This window comes from Saccostrea cucullata, unplaced genomic scaffold, assembly GCF_032062105.1.
Source record: "Saccostrea cucullata isolate Sc308-1 unplaced genomic scaffold, CSIRO_AGI_Scuc_v1 ctg4919, whole genome shotgun sequence".
Lineage (NCBI taxonomy): Eukaryota > Metazoa > Mollusca > Bivalvia > Ostreida > Ostreidae > Saccostrea > Saccostrea cuccullata.
The window spans coordinates 1-22729 of NW_026929152.1; the positions used below are offsets into that span (position 1 = coordinate 1).

At 31.4% G+C, this 22729-nt stretch overlaps 1 protein-coding gene across 1 annotated transcript; it reads left to right on the forward strand.

Annotated features, from left to right (window-relative positions):
* Positions 1-5: 5 nt before the first annotated feature.
* LOC134279926 (aminopeptidase N-like) lies at positions 6-10451 on the forward strand (the record flags this gene model as incomplete). Its single annotated transcript, XM_062762336.1, has 17 exons — positions 6-155; positions 379-492; positions 592-729; positions 842-907; positions 1005-1070; positions 1233-1411; positions 2241-2314; positions 3193-3317; positions 4033-4088; positions 4204-4351; positions 5334-5407; positions 6888-6992; positions 8196-8363; positions 8597-8737; positions 9093-9174; positions 9451-9524; positions 10328-10451. Coding segments are annotated over 17 exons (1839 nt in total), but the record flags the coding sequence as incomplete, so codon positions are not given.
* Positions 10452-22729: the final 12278 nt, after the last annotated feature.

A 22729-nucleotide genomic window follows, 5' to 3' on the forward strand; every position in this document is an offset into this window, starting at 1 on the left:
ATCACGTGGCAGTACCGGATTTCAGCGGTGGCGCCATGGAGAACTGGGGTCTCGTGCTTTATCGCGAGACTGCGCTACTTTACGAACAGGGTGTGTCCTCAAGCGAGAACAAGTTAATGGTCACCCTGATCATAGCACACGAAATTGCACATACAGTAAGCATTCTAAATAACGTTTACAGCTAGAACATGAAATCATACAATAGTAGTTAGCCATAAGTTAGCAATAAGCCATTAAAGTCCAGGCTTTTTGATATCATTGACAACTGTTTTTTTTTAATAAAAATGGAACTACACTTCTTTGTTAAATTAATGGCATTTTCTGCCGAAACCAATGATTCCAACTGGAACATATACAAAATTTAGACCTATATTTCAGTGGTTTGGTAATATGGTAACAATGAAATGGTGGGACGACCTTTGGTTAAATGAGGGATTTGCCAGTCTTCTTATGTACTTCGCCATGGATGCCATTTACCCAGACTGGAACGTGGTACGGTTAAAACAAATTATATCTAGTCAGCTCAAGATTTATTCCGCCTTTCCTGTTAAATAGCATTAATTGTTTTCCTCCCTGTTTAATTTCGTTTAGTTCACGCTGTCTGTTGTCGCAAAAGAAGTGTTTCCGGTGATGGTAAAAGACGCAATGACGACGTCACATCCGGTGTCAACTCCTATCGACACTCCAGACGACATTGCTGAATCTTTCGACTCCATTTCTTACAGCAAGGTTATAATAAATCTATCCATACTAATGGGATGATATAGGCTCCCTGAAACATTTAGGATTCAACAAAAGCATTTTAACTCAGAGTTTTTATAGAAATGTTATTTCTGTTTAGGGCATGGCCATCTTAAGGATGCTCATGGGTTTTGTCGGATGGGAAGATTTCCAAAAAGGCCTTAGGGTAATATCCCAGAGTAACCTTTTTTAAAATCCTTTATTTAGATCTGACAATATATTATAATGTATAAACTAGCGCTCCAATTGTTTCTATCGGATAGCTCTACGTCAACAGATTCAAGTTCCGGAATGCGAAAATGGACGAACTTTGGGACACCTTTTCTGAGGTAAAGAGCAGCCATGACATCAATCAAGCACATTTAATCTTAGAAAAAAGTGGATTTATTTTAACAACTACTCAATTGATTCGTTTTATACTTGCAGGAATAAACGCTTATATAAGGTTTTTAATGCTAAATCTGTTACTCTATGTTTTCTTTCATTTTAAGGCAGTGGACTATAGATATGACATTAAGTCCACCATGAACACGTGGACCCGTCAGATGGGATTTCCCGTGATCACGATGCAGACGGACGGGGACAGCTATAACCTGACTCAGGAGAGATTTCTATACCTAGACAACATGGCCGACAGTAACACATCGCAGTCAAACGAGGACGATTACAAGTAAGCAGGTCATCATATTCACATATTTCAGTCGGTAGAGCGCTCCCTACGTCTGGAGGTCCAGGGTTTGAATCTCGACCGTGACTGATCTACGTCGATAAAAAATGGGTAGCAGATGTTCCTACGTCATGCGCTCGGCACTGGAAGTGAAAGTTGCGGATCCTTTTGACGAGATTTTAAACACTGAGGTCCCTTGTCACGGCAGGCGTTGGCACGATCAAGTTTCCCTCACTGCTTAATGGCTTTGAGTGCCGAGTAAAGGTCAAAATTTGAAGACCTTCAACGTTCTATGGTGACGTCTCTATACGAGAGAAAAAGTCTCTAATGGGATCGACGTAAAACTAAAAACAATTAATCAATCATTGATAGTATAAAAAAAAATATATAATTGTTTATTCCTAAATAAGGGGGTATTAGGTTTGGGAATTAAATGGGTTTAGGTTGTTGTGTTGATGAACATGAAGGCTGAAGATTAACATGATCGACAGCTTATGTGCATTATAATGTCAAACGAATAAACTTGCAGGATAATTTCTACATTATTGTTTACTTATTGCTCTCTCTATTCTTCTCTTCTCTCCGAGACTCTCTCTCCATCTTCGCCCTCTTTTTTTCTCCCCTCACACCTTTCTTTCTACTTCTTCTCTATTCTGTTTCTTATACTCTTTGTCTAGATCTTGGCATCTCTTATTTTCTTTAACAAAACATCATTATTTAGATTAAAGTGAAACCATATTTAATCATTGCAAGCCTATAGCCACTTTTGTTTTAAGCTTATGAGAAAACAATATTTGTATATAACCGGAAGTAATTATTTATGATCCTACAGATGGGTGGTACCGTTTACTTATATCACGGAAGATGAACCGGAAGTCCAACTGGTCTGGATGAACAATACTTCAGGTAAAATAGGCAAATATATCACTAGATGAATAAATGATAACTTAGAAGAAATTGTATTATTTTAATTTACCTATACAAGGGTGGATTAACCTTTCTTCTCGCTGTATTTTATGACGTTTCAAATTAAAAGGATGGTCATAAAAATAACCATAGATGAAAATCAATTGAAGTTGATCTTCAGTGTCTCAAAATGATGCATTGAATATCATGGGTATGTCGAAGTGATTTGGTTTGAATAAGTCCTAACCACTTATTATTTAAATATTTTATCATTGAAATCTTGATTTATAGGATATTTCGAAGTTTTCCTCAGCCAAATTGAGATAACGAGCTTTGACTTTAATATTTCAAAATATTATTTACAGAACCCTATGTGTATTTTTAATGCCTGGAAAAAAAGAAGTCCAGGATACTTTACTTCAAAAATTGTAATTAATACATTTATGGATATCCCACTGTTGGCTAAGACCTGAAATTTATTTTCCCCATTTCCCCCAAAATTTGTTCAGCATGTTTGTCAAAATTCACTGCATGGACTTATCTTTGACGATGGGGATTTTCAATTCTGCTTAAACATTGCTTTTTAATGGTGTTTAAAGCAGGAACAAGCAGGGATTTAAACTAACGTCTATAATGTATAACACGAATAAAAGCATAACAATAAATCATATTTAATATTTAGACATAGCGAAAACTATTTAACTATATAATTAAGACTTCGAAATACGATGCTACGCGCAAAGAAGAATGTATTTAGATATTATTTAACATTCCAGCAACTATGCTAGAGCAATTACCTTCCAAATTTCAAGAAACTCGTGAACAATTGTGTTCCACTTTTATTTAATTTTCTATTGTTATGCTCCTTTTGGTTTCAGCTACAATTCCTCGGTCCACGGACTCTTGGATTCTGGCTAATTATGACTACATGGGATTTTACCGTGTTAATTATGAAGATAACATGTGGGGGAAACTTGCAGATCAACTGAACAGAAACCACACCGTAAGTTATACTGCATACAAGGAAATTTTTATCCTCGTTTCATTTTCGCCTCTTTCGCCCTACCCTCGTTTGGGCGAATTTCGAACGGCGAATTCAAAGAATGCAGTTAAATTTTTTAAACAAAACTATAACTAGGCGAATGTAAAACGGGGAAAAATTATTTGCAATTAATTGTGAAAGGGCGGAAATTACCCTGTATACAGTAGTAAGACAACCTGTTCTGGAACTTATAAATTCGAAGAAATTTTTGTCTCTTTAGATATTATGTATGCCTAATAAATGTACCGATCCAATTGTATGTAAATTAAATTGACTTTAAAAACTACATGTAATACTAATGATTATTTTAAATTAACTTTACGTATATTGTGATTTAAAATTGTGTTGAGACCACTCCAATGAAGAAAGGAAAAAATACATCTAAAATAAATTTTAAATAAAAAGTTGTCAGAGGCAGAAAACGCGATTTTTTTTAAAAGATATTACAAATCGTATTTAGTCAAAATCCAATTAAAACGCTTGCAAACTCAACCATTTATGAATGTCCAAGATAATTTTATTTGCTAACGGCCCGACTAAAAATTGTACATTTATTTCATTGTCTTCTTAAAATTACTTTCTACGTACTTGGAATAAATTTTCTCGAAATATCATGGGGTAATTCAAATTTTAGTATGTACATATTTTATCTAACTGCAATTTTTGGATTTTTCAGATTTTCCCGGAGGCAAACAGAGCCGGTTTAATTGGAGATTCATTCAACTTGGCGAGGTTTATAGCAATGATTTGATATTATCTTGTTAAATGATAAATCGATGATTTTTTTTATTAGATTTAAAAAAATCCACATATTTAGTAAACATAAAGTCTTAACTATTGATTTTAGGGCAAAATTACTGAACTATGACGTTGCATTAAAGATGACGACATACCTAAAGTATGAGAGGGGTTACGCCCCTTGGGTAGCGTTTTTGGATTCTGTGGAATACATCAAGAGCTCGATATCAAAGTCAGGGGCATACGTCGTCCTACAGGTAATACCAATTGTTTGAAGTATTTTTCATTCTACTTAAAACAGCTTAATTAAGGAATCCATGTTTGATTAATAAAAACAATATATTAGGAGCATATGTCCATTTTATAGGAAAGAGCTTAAATCAAAAGCATATGTTCTCCTACTTGAAAAAAAAAAACTTTTGAGAAATATGGAAAAGGTTTATTGTAAAAGATAAAAGAGCCTATACCCTTTCAATAATAAATATTATTTATTTACATGTACTTTATTTCGTCCTTTTAAATACTGTGAAGTATGTCTGAATGCTAAAGATTTCTCTCAGAGTCATTTTAACAATTGTTCCTAAAAATATGTTTATATATATACAGTAAACCAACTTTTATCCGCAACAATTTTAAGTCGCGTTTCAAACCAATTTTTAGGCCTTCATTTTTATACTGATGTTCAATTACTTGATCAACACATACAGCTCATGGCCAGTGTAAGTGACCAATAAAAAGGAGATGCTTTCCAACCGAAAATTAAGTTTTACGAACAATATATCTTTAGTAACTATTTTATAAATTAATAAATTTTTAAAACGTAAACTTTTTAATAGATTAGAATAGAACATGAATCTTTTGTTTAATATGTACTACAGGAATAAAATAAAACTGTTAGACTAGTTATTTAAACAGGGAGAAAATCACAAATTCCTCTGAGAACAACATTGATATTCCCAAAGACTGAGGAAGCAAATACGCGATACTATATTTCTTTTCCCTGTCAATATCATTTATCCTCTTTTAAAATGAAAAATGACAGTCATTTACCGATCAGTGTCCAAATCTATCAAGGTCACTCGGAAAGACCTCGGTCATTATCGTATCTCCTTTTATTGGCACTGACAGGGCCATTTGACTTGTGTTCACGTTATTTTATTATCTATGCATTACTGTAATATTTGCTGTTGATTGTACATTTTCGGGTATTGATTTTCTGTCTGTCATTTCGGCTTTTAGAAATATCTTCTTGACCTCGTGGCGCCAGTGTACGATTCTATAGAGATGTCAATGGACGGGATTCTACCCGACAGGTATGAGCTGCCAGATATTTAAGAGGTTATCATATTAGAAGAGAAACCCCACTCCCTCAAAAAGAGTCGAAAGTATACAAAGTAAAGAAACGGAAATAGGAGAAAAATAAAGCATGCAGTAAATTGCGCAAATGATTTAATATACCTAAACAAAAGAACATATGATCCAAGTCAAGAATTCATAATTTTCAAAGAAAAAAATTGTCCTGAAAAATGGTTTAAAGAATACGACCTTTTAACATTTAAAGTCACAGAGGAATTACTTTTTTAGTCGCGAAACACAACTTATTTGCTGCGTAAATAATCATGCATTGATTATAAAGAACCAAATATAGACGCCATTTTTCTTCGCATGTCTAAAATCATTTTGACTGCGTAGCCTCCACAGCCAATATCTTGTTACACTTAGTCTAAAGTACTATTTATGCTTTTCTGTCCCCTCAAATTAAAGTTGTATCTCAAAGGAAATTTGTATCAGGAGATTCGGAATCATTTTCTGAGTTCAATAAGATATGAATCAGTCATGGTCAATATTCCGGATTATGAACGAGATAAGGCGACTCTTTGTCTTATTTAATTGACAGAAAGAAACATGTTTTCTCTGATAGAAGCAGGAAATGTACCAGCGATATTGGATGTTGTCTGTGATATTAAAGTTTTTCCCATAAGTTTTTCTAGAAAGATGACAGGGGATGTATATAATTGGAACTTCTGGATAAATGTTTTTTATCATTCGTTTAATTTGTCGATGGGGACAACGACTCTTTAAACACAATCTATTAAATCATATTTAATAATGCTTGGAAGAAAATGGCTTATTACCAGCATTATATACACTTTATATGTCATTTTAAGTTGTACTTATGAAACTGAAGTACATAAAGCGAAGTGTCAATGTAATAATTAATATTGAAGCAAAAATAAAAAAAAAATCCTCGACGTTGTTAAGATAAACTACACTGTAAGTAATATAATTTGCATTTCTCCAACTTAGTTAAAGCTTGTCTGTTAGAAAGAAAGAGATGTTTACCAGAAGAATAATGCAAAATGTTTATATTAATTTGATATATATTGTGTTAAATGACTTTGTTTTACAACAGATATTCAACTTTCAATAAATAGTTTTTCTTTCTGAAGATTTGTTTTAGTAATTTCATAAAACAAACCTTTTTTATTGATATGAACAAAACATATCTTAAGAAATAAAACAAAGTATATGTTACACAATACATTTCACATTTTGCCATTGTTTGTGCAAATCATGCATGAAGGACATCAGACCAAACTGTTTTGCGACTAATAAAAAATCCTTCCTAAACCAAATTTTTAAAACGATTTCATTTTACATATTCATTTAGATATTTAAAAAAAAAAGTGGATTATTACTTATTTTACAGATGTATATTAAGTAGTTTTCATTAGCAAGCTTTTATTGCCAAAAAAGGATAGAGATTTGATTATATGACTACATTTTGTATAGATTCTTACGACAAACCATTTTGAAGCTAGCCTGTGATGTTGGATATAAAAAGGCAGTAGCATACGCCAGGAAAATGTTTTACCTTTGGAAAGACGAGGGGATTACGTAAGTATTCAGTTATACATTGAATGTGACCGTTCGGCACGGATGCTCACTCCTTCATGGCACCTGATCCCACCTCTTATGATTGAAGTAATCTGTGTTTGATATGATATACAAATTGCACTCTTTATTTGACTTTTGAGTTATCTCCATATAATTTACTTTTAGTCGTAACACGTTATTTAATTGGGTAAAAGATGTAATCCATTTCGTATAACTTAAGTTTCCAATGTCACAATGAGTTACGTCTTACTCCCCTTGACGTTAATTTTCAAATATGCTTAATTTGAAGGCTTTTTCTGAAGGAATTTTTTCTTATTGTCTACACTGAAATTAAATTATAACGTATGAAGCTTTTTTCAAATTATGTTATGTATATATCGTATATCATAAGTTAAAATAACCTTTATTTCTTAAATGGTTTTATCTGAAAAAAGCCCAGAGATAATGTACAATGTAGTAAGCTCTTTTGTCAGTAATATATTTGTACAGTCCATGGATAACTAGGTTGTCGGAATAAAAGAACCTACCTCCTTTCTTTATGCCATTGGTAAACTTTACAAATCAACTGAGAATAAGCTTGAAATTTGCTTTACCCATGTCATTCCTTTTTTAAAGTAAATTAAAATCCTTGATATAATTTGGATATTAACACAACTAAGAAGCTTCTCTTCCTAAATCTATATGGTGTTGATCCAATGCTAATATTTCTATTTTAAGCCCTTCCCAATGACTATTCCTCAATGATCTAATTGGTGTTCATTCTATTTTTAGCCTGCTCCGTAAATTTGTATTATGTTGTTACTATTTTATTTAATCTTTATGGTGTTAACCTACATAGTGATTTCATGTATTTATAGTAAGGAATCTACATGTATATGGTGTTAATTCTATTTTTAGTCTGCCCAGTGACTACTCGTCAGTGATCTATATGGTGTTAATTTTATTTAATTAGTCTGACCAGTAACTGCTCATCAGTGGAAAATATGGTGTTAATTCTATTTTTTTAGCTTGCCTTTTGACTGCTTTTCAGTAATCTATATGGTATTTTATTTTTAGCTTGCCTTTTGACTGCTTTTCAGTGATCTATATGGTATTCTTTTTTTAGCCTACCCTTTGACTGCTTTTCAGTGATCTATATGGTATTCTATTTTAAGCCTGCCCTTTGACTGCTTTTCTGTGATCTATATGGTATTCTATTTTTAGGCTGCCCAGTGACTACTCGTCAGTGATCTATATGGTGGGGGTGAGGGAGGGAGGGGTGGAGGAGTGGGACTACGTCTGGAACAAATCACAGTCGACTAACGTGGCAGTAGAGAGGGAGATGTTGATGGAAGCACTAGGACAGTCTCAGAAACCATGGCTACTCTGGAGGTTAGATTCTCCCTTTTCTATCTATCTTCCTTTCTTTCTTTCTTTCTTTCTTCCTCTCTTTCTTTGTAACTTTTCACTTGTTCTTTCTTTTTTCTGTCTTTCTTTTCAATGGCTCTTAGATAACTCAATTATTTCAATTTTTTTGGAATAATTTATCCTTGCTCTACACTTGCTTTTATTATAACGTCGGCCATCTTTTTCAATCAGATTAAATAACTTCATTCTGTGAACAGGTATGCCAACTGGATCTTTGATTCTTCAAGGATTAGGATGCAGGATGTGCGCCTTGTTATAAGTTATTTGTCAAAGCGACCTCTAGGAAGGATGATCACTCTTCACTTACTGATGACAAAGTGGGACAGATTAAATGACCAGTAAGTTTCATCCTTAAGATTTAAAAGTAGATTTAATTGAAATTTAATTTTTGTTTCATATTATAATTTTGAAAAAAAAATGGTAAATCAAGATATTATATTATTTACTTTTGAATCTATTAGCTTTTTAAGTTTGTTTTCTTACCTAGAAGTATTGTTTGAAAAAGTTAACTGACCAAGGAACTAGATGTACTTTTTGTTACATCAACTGTACATACATGTCTAGAATAGCATTAAAATCCTAAACATCTATATATCTGAAATTTGAATTTTATATCAAAAGCATTTAAAAATGTAAGGAAAACAACGAACCAAAACATTTTTTGTGTTTGAACCAAAGATTTTGTTTATTCAGATTTGGATTTGACAATTTTCTACTGAGAGAGACAATTGCTGAAGTTACACAGTTTGTTAACTCAGAGTTTGAATATAAACAGGTAAGTAAGGACCCTGAAGCTGCAGGCCAGACATAATTTATGTCAACTTTCCTGTCATATTTTTGTGGCATTCTGAATAGTTGACTAATTTTATAATAGTTGAGAATAATAGACAATTATTATATTTACGTACATTTCAGACAAGGACTCATCTGATGACATGTACCTTGAAAGAACACTTTTTAAAACAGTGGAAAAAATTTGTTTTTCCATGACGAAAAATTGCATTGCCAATTTTTAAAACTAAACACGATAAAATGAATTTATCTATTTTAGTTGGCAACCTTATTTAAAGAAAAACCTCCCAAGGTGGCGAAAAAGCAAACCCAGACTTCATTAGCTCTTATTAGGTGAGTTACAAACATACAGGTTAATCGTCACGTATGTACATTAGTGATTTTATACAATACAAATGCCTCATCATGTGAGTTATCTATTATCTAATACATATATCGATCAGTAATATTGCATGACGTCACAATAATTATAGAGTTTAAATGTTCAATATTTACATTCAGTGTAAATTTATTTGGGAAATTCATTAAGAATCAATGACGTTCAAATTCTTATTACGCATGCGAAACCTTGTCATCGTGCATTAGAATAAAAAGTAGGAACTATACATTTTCAATACTCTAGGAACATCAGAATGTACAATGTTCTAACTCCATTTGATAAAGAACTATAACCCCGTTAAATCAACGTAAAAATACAACAAATTTGTATTTAAAAATGTGCACTTAATTGGCATTAGTGATTAACAAAATAAGCATTTATTAAGAGGAAAAATTAGAGAATGTAAATATAAGCATTGAATTCATGTTTCTGGATGTCGTCGGTCCAATATAACACACCTGGCTAACGCGCGGTATTCAATTTGTCTGCATGGCCAGATTTGTTAAAGGACAGAAAGCATCTAAAAATATGAATTCAATGCTTAAAAGGAAACTATCCTTAAAAATTCTCGAGCAATCTTTTTGACCTTGAAAATGTTCTAAAAATATGTATGACGATTTGAATCTTTCTTCAAAATTCTTAAAAGTTTCATTATACATGTATGTACTATCTTTTAGAAGAGGCCATATGTTTTAGTCCAATGTCTTGTAGTAATTATTTTTTTCAATAAAATTTATAAATATTTGTTTTTTTTAAGGGCGAACATTAACTGGATGAATGAAAACTATGACATCATCACTGAATGGTTACGTAATCATGTGGTTGGAATGTTATGATAGCTTCTAATATAGTTGATTTACTGTGTTAACTAACTGCTTAAAAAATGCCAAATCATATGAAGAACATTTTGCAATAGTTATATGTGACATCATATTTTATAAAACTGGATGTTAAATTTTATCCTGCGTGCTAATTTGTATGTAAAAACAAAATTAAAATTTTGAGTTGTACAAGTTTTAAATTTTGAAATAGGAAATCAGTAAAATAGAAAAAATACCTTTATTAAATTGAAGTGAAGTTTATGAGATTGATCGATTTGGTTATGTTGAAGTATTGTGTAATGATGTGTAACTTTACATATAAGACATCATATATTGTACATATAAAAGATGAGAATTTTGTTTGTGAATACTTTGTAAAGGGTGTCGTGGTCATATTTGTCGTATATAACGTTTAAAATGTATATTTTTCATAACGTAAATATTGATTTTTTCGTTCATTTTCTTTAATATCTATGTATTTACGTAACATAAAATGTATTTATTGTATATTAATATGTATTATGTATTTATTTTATATAAAATATATGTTTTTCTATTATATATAATATGTTTGAGAGATAAATTAAGGAAGAACAGACAAATATTAAAAATATAATATAATTCTTTCATAGAACATATTCTTTCCATTTAATACACAGACTAATGTAAAAGATAAAGTAATTAGCAGTATTTACGTTTTCTGAAATGTTTTTATATTTGTGAAAAATAAAATTGGGTTTACTTTTGATGTGCAATTTTTAAATGATATATCAAGAATCAGAAAATAAAAAAATTAAAAAATGATACTTTTAAGTCTGATTGCTTGTTAAAATTTTCAACTTGCTTAGTTTTTAACTTATTTTCAAGATTCAACATTAAGTGAATACAATGCAGTTAGATTATCTTTATATCTTGCTTCCTTATAATTATACAATTCTGCATGGTTAATTTTGAAGATAAAAAATTCAGCTCATATTTATTTCTCCTTTCATTATTACAAATTTTCTTGCAGATATCTTGTTTTATCTGATCTGTTTATCAAATTTGCATTTTTTCATTATGATATGTAAACGAAAACTTCCGAATTTTTAATTCAATAACCGTTGTTTTCCTTGTATCCCATTTAAATCTTACTGTTCTCGATTGTGGACAACAGTTACAGCTTTTTGATCCTCGATCCAAATATACTAAAAAGCGAGTACACCTTATACAGTTTTCTCTTGAATCGTATGTTAAAAATACTGTGTAACAGAAAAAAGGAACAATTATACCATTATAAATAAAGTCTTATTTGACTTTTTCCATCAATTTAAACCTAAACTATTGTTATGACGGATCAGAATTTATTCACTTGTCTATATAGGAAATGAAAGCGCTTGCTTGCCAATATTTATTGGAAGTATACATTTACAAAACACAAGTCTTCAAATACCAATGCTTAACCCCCCCCCCCCCCCCTTCATGACACATATATCAAAAATATGATTAATCACACATAAGAGTAAAAAATGCATTTGAACACAATGCTTTTATATTTGTTTTACTTCACTAATTAAAAACGTAATATAATACATGTGTAAACATCCTATTTTTCAATTCATCATAAAAAACAAGTCATATGTTGAAAAAACTATGGAAACTCTTTCATACTCCGCAGCAATTGTTAGGTAAACAAAATGAATACTCATTCTCACAAACTTACGTAAGGGTCATATATTATAATGTACAATTAATTGACTAGTTTAAATAAAACCTATGCAAAATAAATGTAAGTACTAGTTAGAACTATTTATAATCACATTTCGACTATATGTAGCTACTGTGTACCATTACACAACAATCTTACATTTATATCAAATTTTACATAAAATTATCAAAAGCGACTAAGCAAATTGTTTTCTTTGACAATCAATCCGTTGTGTACAAAACTTTTAATTTTCTTGTAATGAAAACAATTACTTTCTTTATTAAACAAAATACAAGTAAAATGGGTGAAGTAAGTGACAGGGTGGGTGGGTGGGTGGGTGTGAATATCACAAAGCAAAGCCTTCGAATGCATTTGTTAAAAGCGTGATTAAAGTGAATACCTCTTCACCTGTTCTACATGCATCGACCTTTAAATACATTTGACCAATAGCTCTGTCGAACTTCTATTGCATTTGTTAAACAAAAGCACGTGTTGAGTACATATGATAAATAAATTTATGTTCTAATTCGTTTCACTCAAATGAACATAAATTATTTGACAATCAAAACAAGAACACTTGTCTATATAGGAAATGGAACTTCTTGCAATATTTGTTATGACCAGAGGGCATTTGAGGGTTTTCTCTACAAGCTCAAGAAGCAGTTAAAATTTAATGTTCATTTATATAAGGAATCTTTGCTAAATTTTTGTAAATGTTGATCTTTCTTGCATTTTTCTTCTCATACGTGTGTTTAACAATTTCTTGTGGAAACTATATTTATTTATTTATTTTTTTAAGTAAAACTAGGCATATGCCAAGGAACATTCCCCCCTCTATATTTGCCCAAATAAATATAAAGCAATCAAAATGTTTATCCGATCCTTGTGTTGAATATATGTGTGGAACAAGTCCTTTTTAAACAAGCTTTTGTAACAAAACAACCATAGCTTTGACGCTGGTACTGGAAATAAAAAACAGATCCTCTCTACTTACTTTGACAGGGCGTTTTGCTTTTTCTATAAATGATAAAGAATAAGTATGATAAAATAACATCAAATTTCAAATATTGATCTATTCAATTAACACAAACATTCATCTTAAATGTATCACACCTGTAATTGTTTTAAACACTATATAATTCTATATAGAATAAAAAATCGTTAAAAATTGGGTATTTGTTTACATGAAAAAATATTTAGCACTGGAGGTGTTAAACATTCCTCGGTCACATTGACACTGTACACAAAAAACAGGGTACCCACACGGCATTTTCAGACTTTTTCCATCTGCAAACACGGCTACCCTCAAACACGTGTTTTCACTGTGTTTATAAACACAGTGCACTACAGGAAGTAGCCTACCAATGCCATCAAAAAAATACAACCTGTCAAAAACCTTTATTTATTCACAAAACACATAAAATTTACTAGGCACGGGTACCAAAGTTGTAAAAATGGCATGGAAAAAAATGGAAGAAAATAGAAAAACTTCTCAAAAGAAAAGAAAAAATATTTTATATATATGGACCTACATTTGACTAAGTTCATTATATAACTTTATACAATTATCGGTGTGATAATTGAAGGACCTTGAAGGAGGTGTACGATTTTTACCATTTTTGCACCCGAGATTCATTAGATAATTGTCCCCAACATCCCTAAGTCTGGTCATCTGAATTCCCTTATTTCTGAAGATATGAAGCATTTATCTTCCTTACTCCAAGTCTGTCAAGAATAACACACGGAGTACTCTCGAAGCATTTTTTTTGTGCATTCTTGGAAGCAGAGTTTAATCATTAAAAGAATAAGCTTGGCAACCACTTTTTTATCTATGGAGAGTAAATGCTTTGGTCTTCATCACACAGAAAAGACTTTACAAGTCTAAGGCCATTATGTAATTATTACATAACAAAGTTGCATTTTCCCCTTAAAGGAATGAACAAAAATACAGAAATTGTTAAATACTGGGTTGATAATGAAAACTATCTGGTCAATTTATGTTCCAAATAAAGCCTAGGTATTTGTCTACAAGCTGCTGTGCAGAAGTTTATCTAAATGCTGTGTTGTAACTCAGGGCAGTCAAAATCATATCAGCATCTAGGGAGGTTCTTCACAGCTCCCACACTCCATTAAACTGGCTTTGATGATAAGAAACTGGAGACAACAATTCAGAGATGTAATTTATTGTTGTGATTTATGTAACTGGCTTTCTCTTAAGACACAAATTAGCCATGAAATTTCAATTTAACATGCATAATTATTCTCTTTTCATGGATTTACTCAGGAATTCCAAAGGAGTTTAATGAATTTCCATGATTTATGCAAGATTATATCTTTTTGTTTCAACAAATTTACAATAAAAAATAAACATTTAAATTTTAAAATATAAATATTAAACATTTCTATGAGTTTGAACACTTTCTATGTGACAAAATACATCACAGAGACCAGATTCAGGACATCCTCAATGATTCTTTGAGGTGGGTGGGTGTACAAAAAACTGCTGATAAAATTTATAGGAAGTGATCTGAGAAGAAAGGTGCACCTTATTAGCTGAATTATAGCTATTCTGATATTTTAATTATGTAAATATGCCAAATTTTTTCATCAGTTAAATTTGGAATTTATTAATATTTCAGTACAATGATATACTTAATAGATCATGCTCATATAAGCCTCACTGAGTGAGACTTAATTCAAAAGTGACAGTCAACACCTACATATAAATGAAAAAATAACAAAAAACAGTCTCTGACAAACTGAAAAAACATGAATGTCAGCTGCGAAAGCATGAATAAAGTCCTGAGAACCACAAGAGGCATGCCATGGTGCTAAGTGACATTCTGCACTACATGTATGATGCATGGTTAGAACTCAGAATAAGTATTATCATGCAGACCCTGGCAGCATTTCAGGATTTTTTGGTCATAATCTTCCTTACTGTGAAAAATTCTTAATGAATTTTACTTATGTAGCTTATGTATTAGGTTTATTAGACAGATCTGACTCATTTCATTATTTCTATTCTTCCAATGCAGTAATATATGTATCACTGGGGGTGTGAATAAATTAAAATAAATCATGTGTCTGTAGAAATTATCATTCTGTGAGAACATATTCTACTTGTTTACATTTTATCGCAGTTGTTGCTTGTGCTGAAAATTCATTCGCAAACCTAGAATTAGTCTATTCTTGAAAAATCAGCTTTAACACCCTTTACCGCAAAGTCTGTAGACACTATAATTGACTGCGGTCAGCTGGTGCAAATAATGTTAAGTCATATAAAATGAAAAAACAATATTCTCTGACTTCTTTCCACATTTTAGATGCATAATGCTACCTTTTTAGACATATTTTAAATTTTTGAGTGTAAAAAATAACCTATTGTTAATTTTTACACAGAAATCTGTTAAAAAAAATGTTAATTCTAATACTAATTTTAAAATTGTGTGTTTTCAAACAAAAAGTTAATAAAATCACATATTTTGTTGAAATATGCCTTTTAAAAATGAAAAATGTCTTTAAAAAGGATTAAAATGATTTTTCATAATCACCTTCAAGGTATCACACCGGTAATTGTTTTCACTATATAATTCTATATAGAATAAAAAATCGTTAAAAATCGGGTATTTGTTTACATGAAAAAATATTTAGCAGGAGAGTTAAACATTACCTGTCACATTAGCTGACACCAAAGAACAGGGTACCCACACGGCATTTTCGGACTTTTTCCATCTGCAAACACGGCTATCCTCAAATCCACGTGTTTTCACTGTGTTTATAAACACCTCGAGTGCACTACAGGAAGTAGCCTCCTATGCCATGAAAAAAATAGTTCCTGTCAAAAACCTTTATTTATTCACAAAGTACATAAGTTTTACTAGGCACAGGTACCAAAGTTGTAAAAATGGCATGGAAGAAAATAGAAAAAACGTCTCAAAAGGAAAGAAAAAATATTTTATATATATGGACCTACATTTGACTAAGTTCATTTTGATTGGTCAATTACCGGTGTGATACCTTAAGCTATCAAACATAAGAATCTGAACAAATCATATATCTTAGTGTTTTATATTATTGATATGGATTTCACCATTAGCAAGATTGAACGTATACATATATTTCTTTTATAAAAGTATAAGTCTTAAAGATTTCATTTTTCAGACATGACAGATGTTATCACATGTAAATCATCATAATATGCGCTGTTAATACAGTTGTATTTTCCTTCAGTTCACTTAATTGTCTATTGAAATTAACCGTTCAAAAACACAAACATCAGTATATTCTTTTAACTATATAGAACCATACAATTTATGTCTTATTCTTTTTGTATATAGATTTTGTTACCATTTGCCAGATTGAACGCAAACATGTATTTCTCCTATACATTTATGAATTTTTATCTTTACATTCCAAACAAAACAAATGACGATTTTTTAGCTTAAATAATCATCATGATTTTCGCCGTAAAGCATTTTCCTTCAATTTGCTTGTCGAAAGTAAATAAGTTCCGAAAATCAATTAAAATTTGCAACAAGCCTTTTAGAATAAATACATGTACATGTTTATCAATTTTGTATAGTATACACATCGCTGTAAATTATTTGCTGGCTGCATCATTCTGTGCACCAGAAATCATCATGATAACGCCACTGACAACATACTTTTCGACCAGACTTTAACAAGCTGCGACGTGCTACACACCAGGAAAATGTATAGAACTCCACTGGCTGCGTCAATACGCACCAAGACTTCCACTGGTTGCAACATGCTATGCACCAGGATTTCCACTGGTTGCAACATGCTATGCACCAGGACTTCCACTGGCTACAACATGCAATGCACCAGGACTTCCACTGGCTGCAACGTGCTATGCACCAGGACTTCCGCTGGCTGCAACATGCTATGCACCAGGAATTTTTACGGATGCATCGTATGTGCACCAGAAACACCCTGGAAACTTATTTTGCGTCACATACGCACCAATATCAACTTACTATAATTTCACTGGCTGTAACATGCTATGCGCCAAGAACATAATGTTAAATATACTAGTTGCGGTATGCTTAGCGCCAGGATTACTATAAACATTACTGTGCATTAAATGTATCATATAATGAATCTTCATGTGTAGTAAAACCAACATTTCTTAACTGTGCAAAATTATAACTATTTTATAAACTTCTATTACAAAATACAATTAAGTACTGTTTTTCCATTATACTATAAAAAGAATTTTTCACAACTAATTTGTTAACGAATTCTAGATCACTATTCATTTTATATTCTGCGACAGTGTGCATGGATATGATTTTTATAACATTTCAAATTTCTTGAGCCGTTAGAGCGGCATTTCCATGTACATCTGATTTTCTAATTTTAAACAATGCAGTATTATATATAAAACAGATAAAGTATAATCACAACCGTTAAATGTAGATACAAATACAGGGTCTTGAGCCTTTAGAGTGGCATTTCCATGTATATCCGATTTTCTAATTTTAAACGAAGCAGTATCATATATAACACAAATAAAGTATAATCACAGCCGTTCAATGTTCAATGTAGATTCAAATACAGGGATATGAAAAACTTCCCTCGTTCAAAATTTATAAATCATTACGATTATTTCAAAATAAAACCTTACATTATAATAGTTAAGATATTCCTATTTAGGACGTTCTGGTATCCCCCCCCCCAAAAAAAAAATATATATATATACAAATTTATGCTTGTATGCTCTTGAAAACTTAGACTACTATCTATACACTGAATCGAAAAATATCTCGACACACAACAACTTCTACTGATTCATTACTTGTTTTCAAATATCGCATGTCTTTGAAAACAAACTGCAAATTATTTTTTTTTATTTGCGTCGTAGTGTTGATGAGTGAAATCTAGTTTGTTCAAGTCATTCCAAAATAGAACAAGGATTTATTTATTTATTTATTTATTTTTATTTTTTTTCATTTCCATTTTAGTCTTGTAAAATTATTTTCATTATGGCTAATTATAAATATCAATAATTCAGAGTTGAGTCAAAATTTGACCATGAAACTTGAACACAATCAATCGTATTCCATGTAACCTCATATTATTTTACTGAAGTATGTAGTATACTTGGATATTAATCATTAGACCAAAAAAGAGAGTCAACAATATAAAATAACATTTCTTAACAGTTGGAAAACTTTTTTTTTCTTTTTTTTTAATTTTATTGATTTAAATTAGTCAAGAGCTTTTTCCTTTCTATCTTTCATTTAATAACGAGAAAATGAAATAATTTCATTTACAAGCATTAGGCTTTTGTACTTTTGATTGATAGTATTTTACATAAATCTATCTTATATCTAGAGGTTTTATCTAGAGTTTTTATTGTTTTACATGTGAAGCTGAGTGTGTTGCAAAGGGAATATGGAAAAATTAAGCTGAATTATAATCTCCCAACCTAATTTAACATAGTTGTAAAATCAATCCAAATCGTTTTTTTAGGAACTGTTTTAAGCATACATGTATATGTACAAATGCATTCATACAGTATATCGAAACCTGCTTTAGATTCTAGCTACACCCTCATAATCATAATCGAAATCATTTATCGAAGTGGTATATGTATTCTTTGTGTTTAAATGTATTCAAAACGTTTTCATTATAAATAACTTAAGTATTATCGAAAATACTTATCTTTTACTTCAATGAGCATGATGTACTCTCTGCTTATGGATGTAAAGTCTGTTGAAATGTTCAGGCGATTCTGGACCTGTCTTCCGATGAGCAGTGGAAAATTCTAAGAACATAGAGACATAGGTGAAATAACTTATCGAAGGGGTATCTTGTCTGTGTTTCCTTTCATTATGTACTTTTAATTTTACAATAATAAACGGTTGATAAATTAATGCCTTGTTCAAAAACTTGAACTTTAATTATCACCAAAAACTGAAAACATTATTTTTCATGTTCCTCTGTTATTATGCAAGACCGAAGCCAAGTCAACTGAGCTAGTTTTTTGATGGATTAAAATTAAAATAATAACAGTAGTGAAAGTGAAAAAATGTCATTTATTGAAGTAAATGACGCAAAACAAAATATAAACATATTATAAGGGGGTCAGACAAGACTAGAACAAACTTTGAAAGAATACAAAAATCTTTGGTAACATATTATGCAATCTGACCCCCTAAAATTACACATATCATAAAGCAGGCACTGATATGCCTGTCATCAAAAAAGGGTGGGTTAAAAGAAAATAAACGCCAAACAAATAAATATAAACACTAATATAAGTACATATATAACAAATATAATATAAGACGATGGATGAAAGGGGGATGGATGGAGGGTTTTTCGATGAAAAATTTCCTTGTAAATTTGTGTGGCTTTCTCCTTTGGTAAAAAAAGATAAAACAATGGTCACGTGATTAGGAGAAGCCACGCTGATTGGCTGTTAATTAAGACAATGGTGTCATTGATTAAAATTACGTAATTGATCCCGATCTAAATAGTTTTAAACATGAAACAACTTTACAATTACAAAATAAAACATGTTACCTCAGAAATAAATTATAACAAATAAAACAATTATAGTTAATATAACTCTGTCACATAAAGGATATTATTATTGTAATAATAATAACTTATAAACTTATCTTTTGCTTCAATGGCCCTTTTTTACTCTGTTTATGACTGTGAAATCTCCTTTGACTGTTGATATAACGAATGCTGGACTTCCCGTCTTTCATTGAGTCGTGAAAAGTCATAACTTCAGGTATACATGTACATATCTAAGGGTTGAGGATTCTCGGTCTGCATGCGTTATTCTGGATACTTTACCACGGGAACTGTGTTTAATGAACCGTCTCTGTAATTTCGATGGTAATGAATGTTTGAAGAGAATATCTGTCTTTGTCGAATGCAATACTTTGTATACTGGTCACTGGTTGTAGAATATACTTTCCAAACAGGGATGGGCCTGTCTCCTTACAATTTTTGTCATTAGGAAGTATACGTCTGAATATCGCAAAGCAAAGCCTTCGAATGAGTTAAAAGCGTGATTAAAGTGAATACCTGTTCACCTGTTCTACAGGTATCGACCTTTAAATACTGACCAATAGCTACTGTCGCTATTATTAGCACATAATAAACAAAAGCACGTGTTCCTAGTACATATGATAAATAAATTTGTATTAATGACCTTTTATCAATTGATAATAGTTCTTTTTTCAGTCATATGACTTCAAGTTGATGAAGCAAGGATATCAGTCTCGTTCAATGTCATCATTTTGTTAGTTCTATTGTCGATACAAAAACCTTGTCAGCAAATACAATGCCCAGTCCTCCATGGCACATGATCTCATCTCTGATGTTTTGGAGCTCCGTGTTCACTCTGCTCCTATTTTGTACTGTTTAATGGACTTTTTATCTTGTATACTGTTTGTTATCTCCATATGTTTCAATTCATCATTAAATAAAATGCTGACAGCCTTTTTTCATACTGATTACCAGGCCATTATTTACACATTGAGTTTTCCGATTATTTCCGTTTTTTCGATCATGACGAGGAATACACGGCGGGTGAAACCAGTCGACAGGGGATGATCATTTCCCCAATGGCATCTGATCCTACCTATGATGTTTTGGAGGTCCGTGTTTGCTATGCTCCTATTTTGTTATGGTTAATGACTTTTGAGTTCCAATATTGTTCGTTATCTCCACATTGCATTTAAGGAATGACTCTAATTCTTGGCCAAATTAACGAGTATAATATGGTTTGGGTCAGTTTACGCTTTATAATCCGCGAAGCGGATTATAAAAAAGCCTAAACTGACCCAAACCATATTATACTCGATAATTTGGAGAAGAGAGAGAGTCTTTCCTTATAATTTAATTTTAAAATAATTATTCAACTGGGGATGTAAAATTGTGTTGTTTTTATGAGTTCAAATTTACCGCGCAATAATACAACTGTAGTAACGGAAGTGATGGGAAGCGAGGGAGGTAAAAACTGATACATAGATCTAGCAGCCATGACGCTTGTTTACACGAGGTAAGATCGAGTAAGTGTTTGAAATTAAAGATACATTCATTAAATCTAGAATTTTCCATGAATCCCAAGGACTGGAAATGAGGGGATTGATGGATACAGTTGATTATGCTGGTTGTCAAGGGGGTCTGTCCCCATACCAAACCAGATTATACAAAATGTTATGCGTTCCTTTTTGGAAATCAACCAATGAGAGGCAAGAATACAAGCAAAATTAAATTATATATATAGATAGCCAAAGTACAGTCTGAGTACGATCATTTTTTTAAAGAAAGGAAGGTAAATAGAGATATTATATGTTAGAATCATCTTCTTAGGTCAACATCGCGTAATTTCTCTTCCCGTTGTAAAGAGCTATTTAGCAAATATAACCTATGGCTAAATTTTGGCCGACTTGTTACCTACAAATTGCTAGTCATTTGATTTGACTACAGTATATTCTATCTACTTGACCAATACAAAGGCCTAACAGCGTGTTTGATTTCAGCTTTGTTAAGGACCAATATGAAAATGTGATATTAGCATGTATTACTTCTATTAAAATGGTTGCAAAGTAACGGAATACCTGTAGAAAAATAAATGTACTATAGCTATCAATAATGGATAGGGATAGACCGTACACAGTACCACTCATATCGCATTTATCAGCTGTTTGTTAGGTGACTAGTATAAGAATAGAAAAATAGAAATTATTAAGGTGAAATAAGGATAGTGCAAAGGCATACGCTTGTTTTGAAGAGAAATTGATACACATTAAAACTTTTTATTCTTCTACCAAAAAGTGCTGGGAAATAGTCTGTGCTGTTAGGGAAGAACATAAAAATTTCCCGAAAATACGTACAACAGCGTAATATTTCCACCTCGTTTAAAGAATTTTATTAACAGAAATAATGTTATGCATACCAGGATAAGCTCCCTACACTTTGTAAAATATGTATGAAATTAACTTTATAGAGTCATGTTATTGTACAGAAATACAATACTACATGATCTGCACTAGTTTAGAATCACTGCAAGGCAAAGACCTGATTTAAAAAGAACAGATACAAAGACGGCTACATTTTACGAGAAACCACGAAAAACCCTTTTGGGAACTACATGTATCACAATCCAACAGCAAAGAGTTTATCAAAATCCTACCAACAGGTATTTGTGAATTATGTTTTAAGTCAGTTATTAGATAAACTTAAAGTAAGTTAGAAATCACTTTTAAAATATATTTTGTTGCTTCACAATTTCTCAAAATAACAATGTGAAATTAATTTGTGTGAAAAGCCATGTGACTTTAAAAATTGCTTTTAGCTGTTCAATTTTGATGTTAATCATGAATAAGCTTATCGTTCTATCAATATTCTATGTATTCCTTGTCACTGTGCAGCTCCAATACTACAAAATAGATTCATATTCTATATACATATGTATTTAAATCATTTTCTTTTAGTTTTAATGATAAGGTTGAAAAATTGGCGACATTTTCATATTTAAGTGTTCTTTGTTATTATTAAACCACTGAATCTAGTACTTTTGATCACTTGTGCTGCGTCATGTCAAGGCTTGTAACGTCATATTTGACGAAAAACTTTATTTTATAAATCGACAGTATTG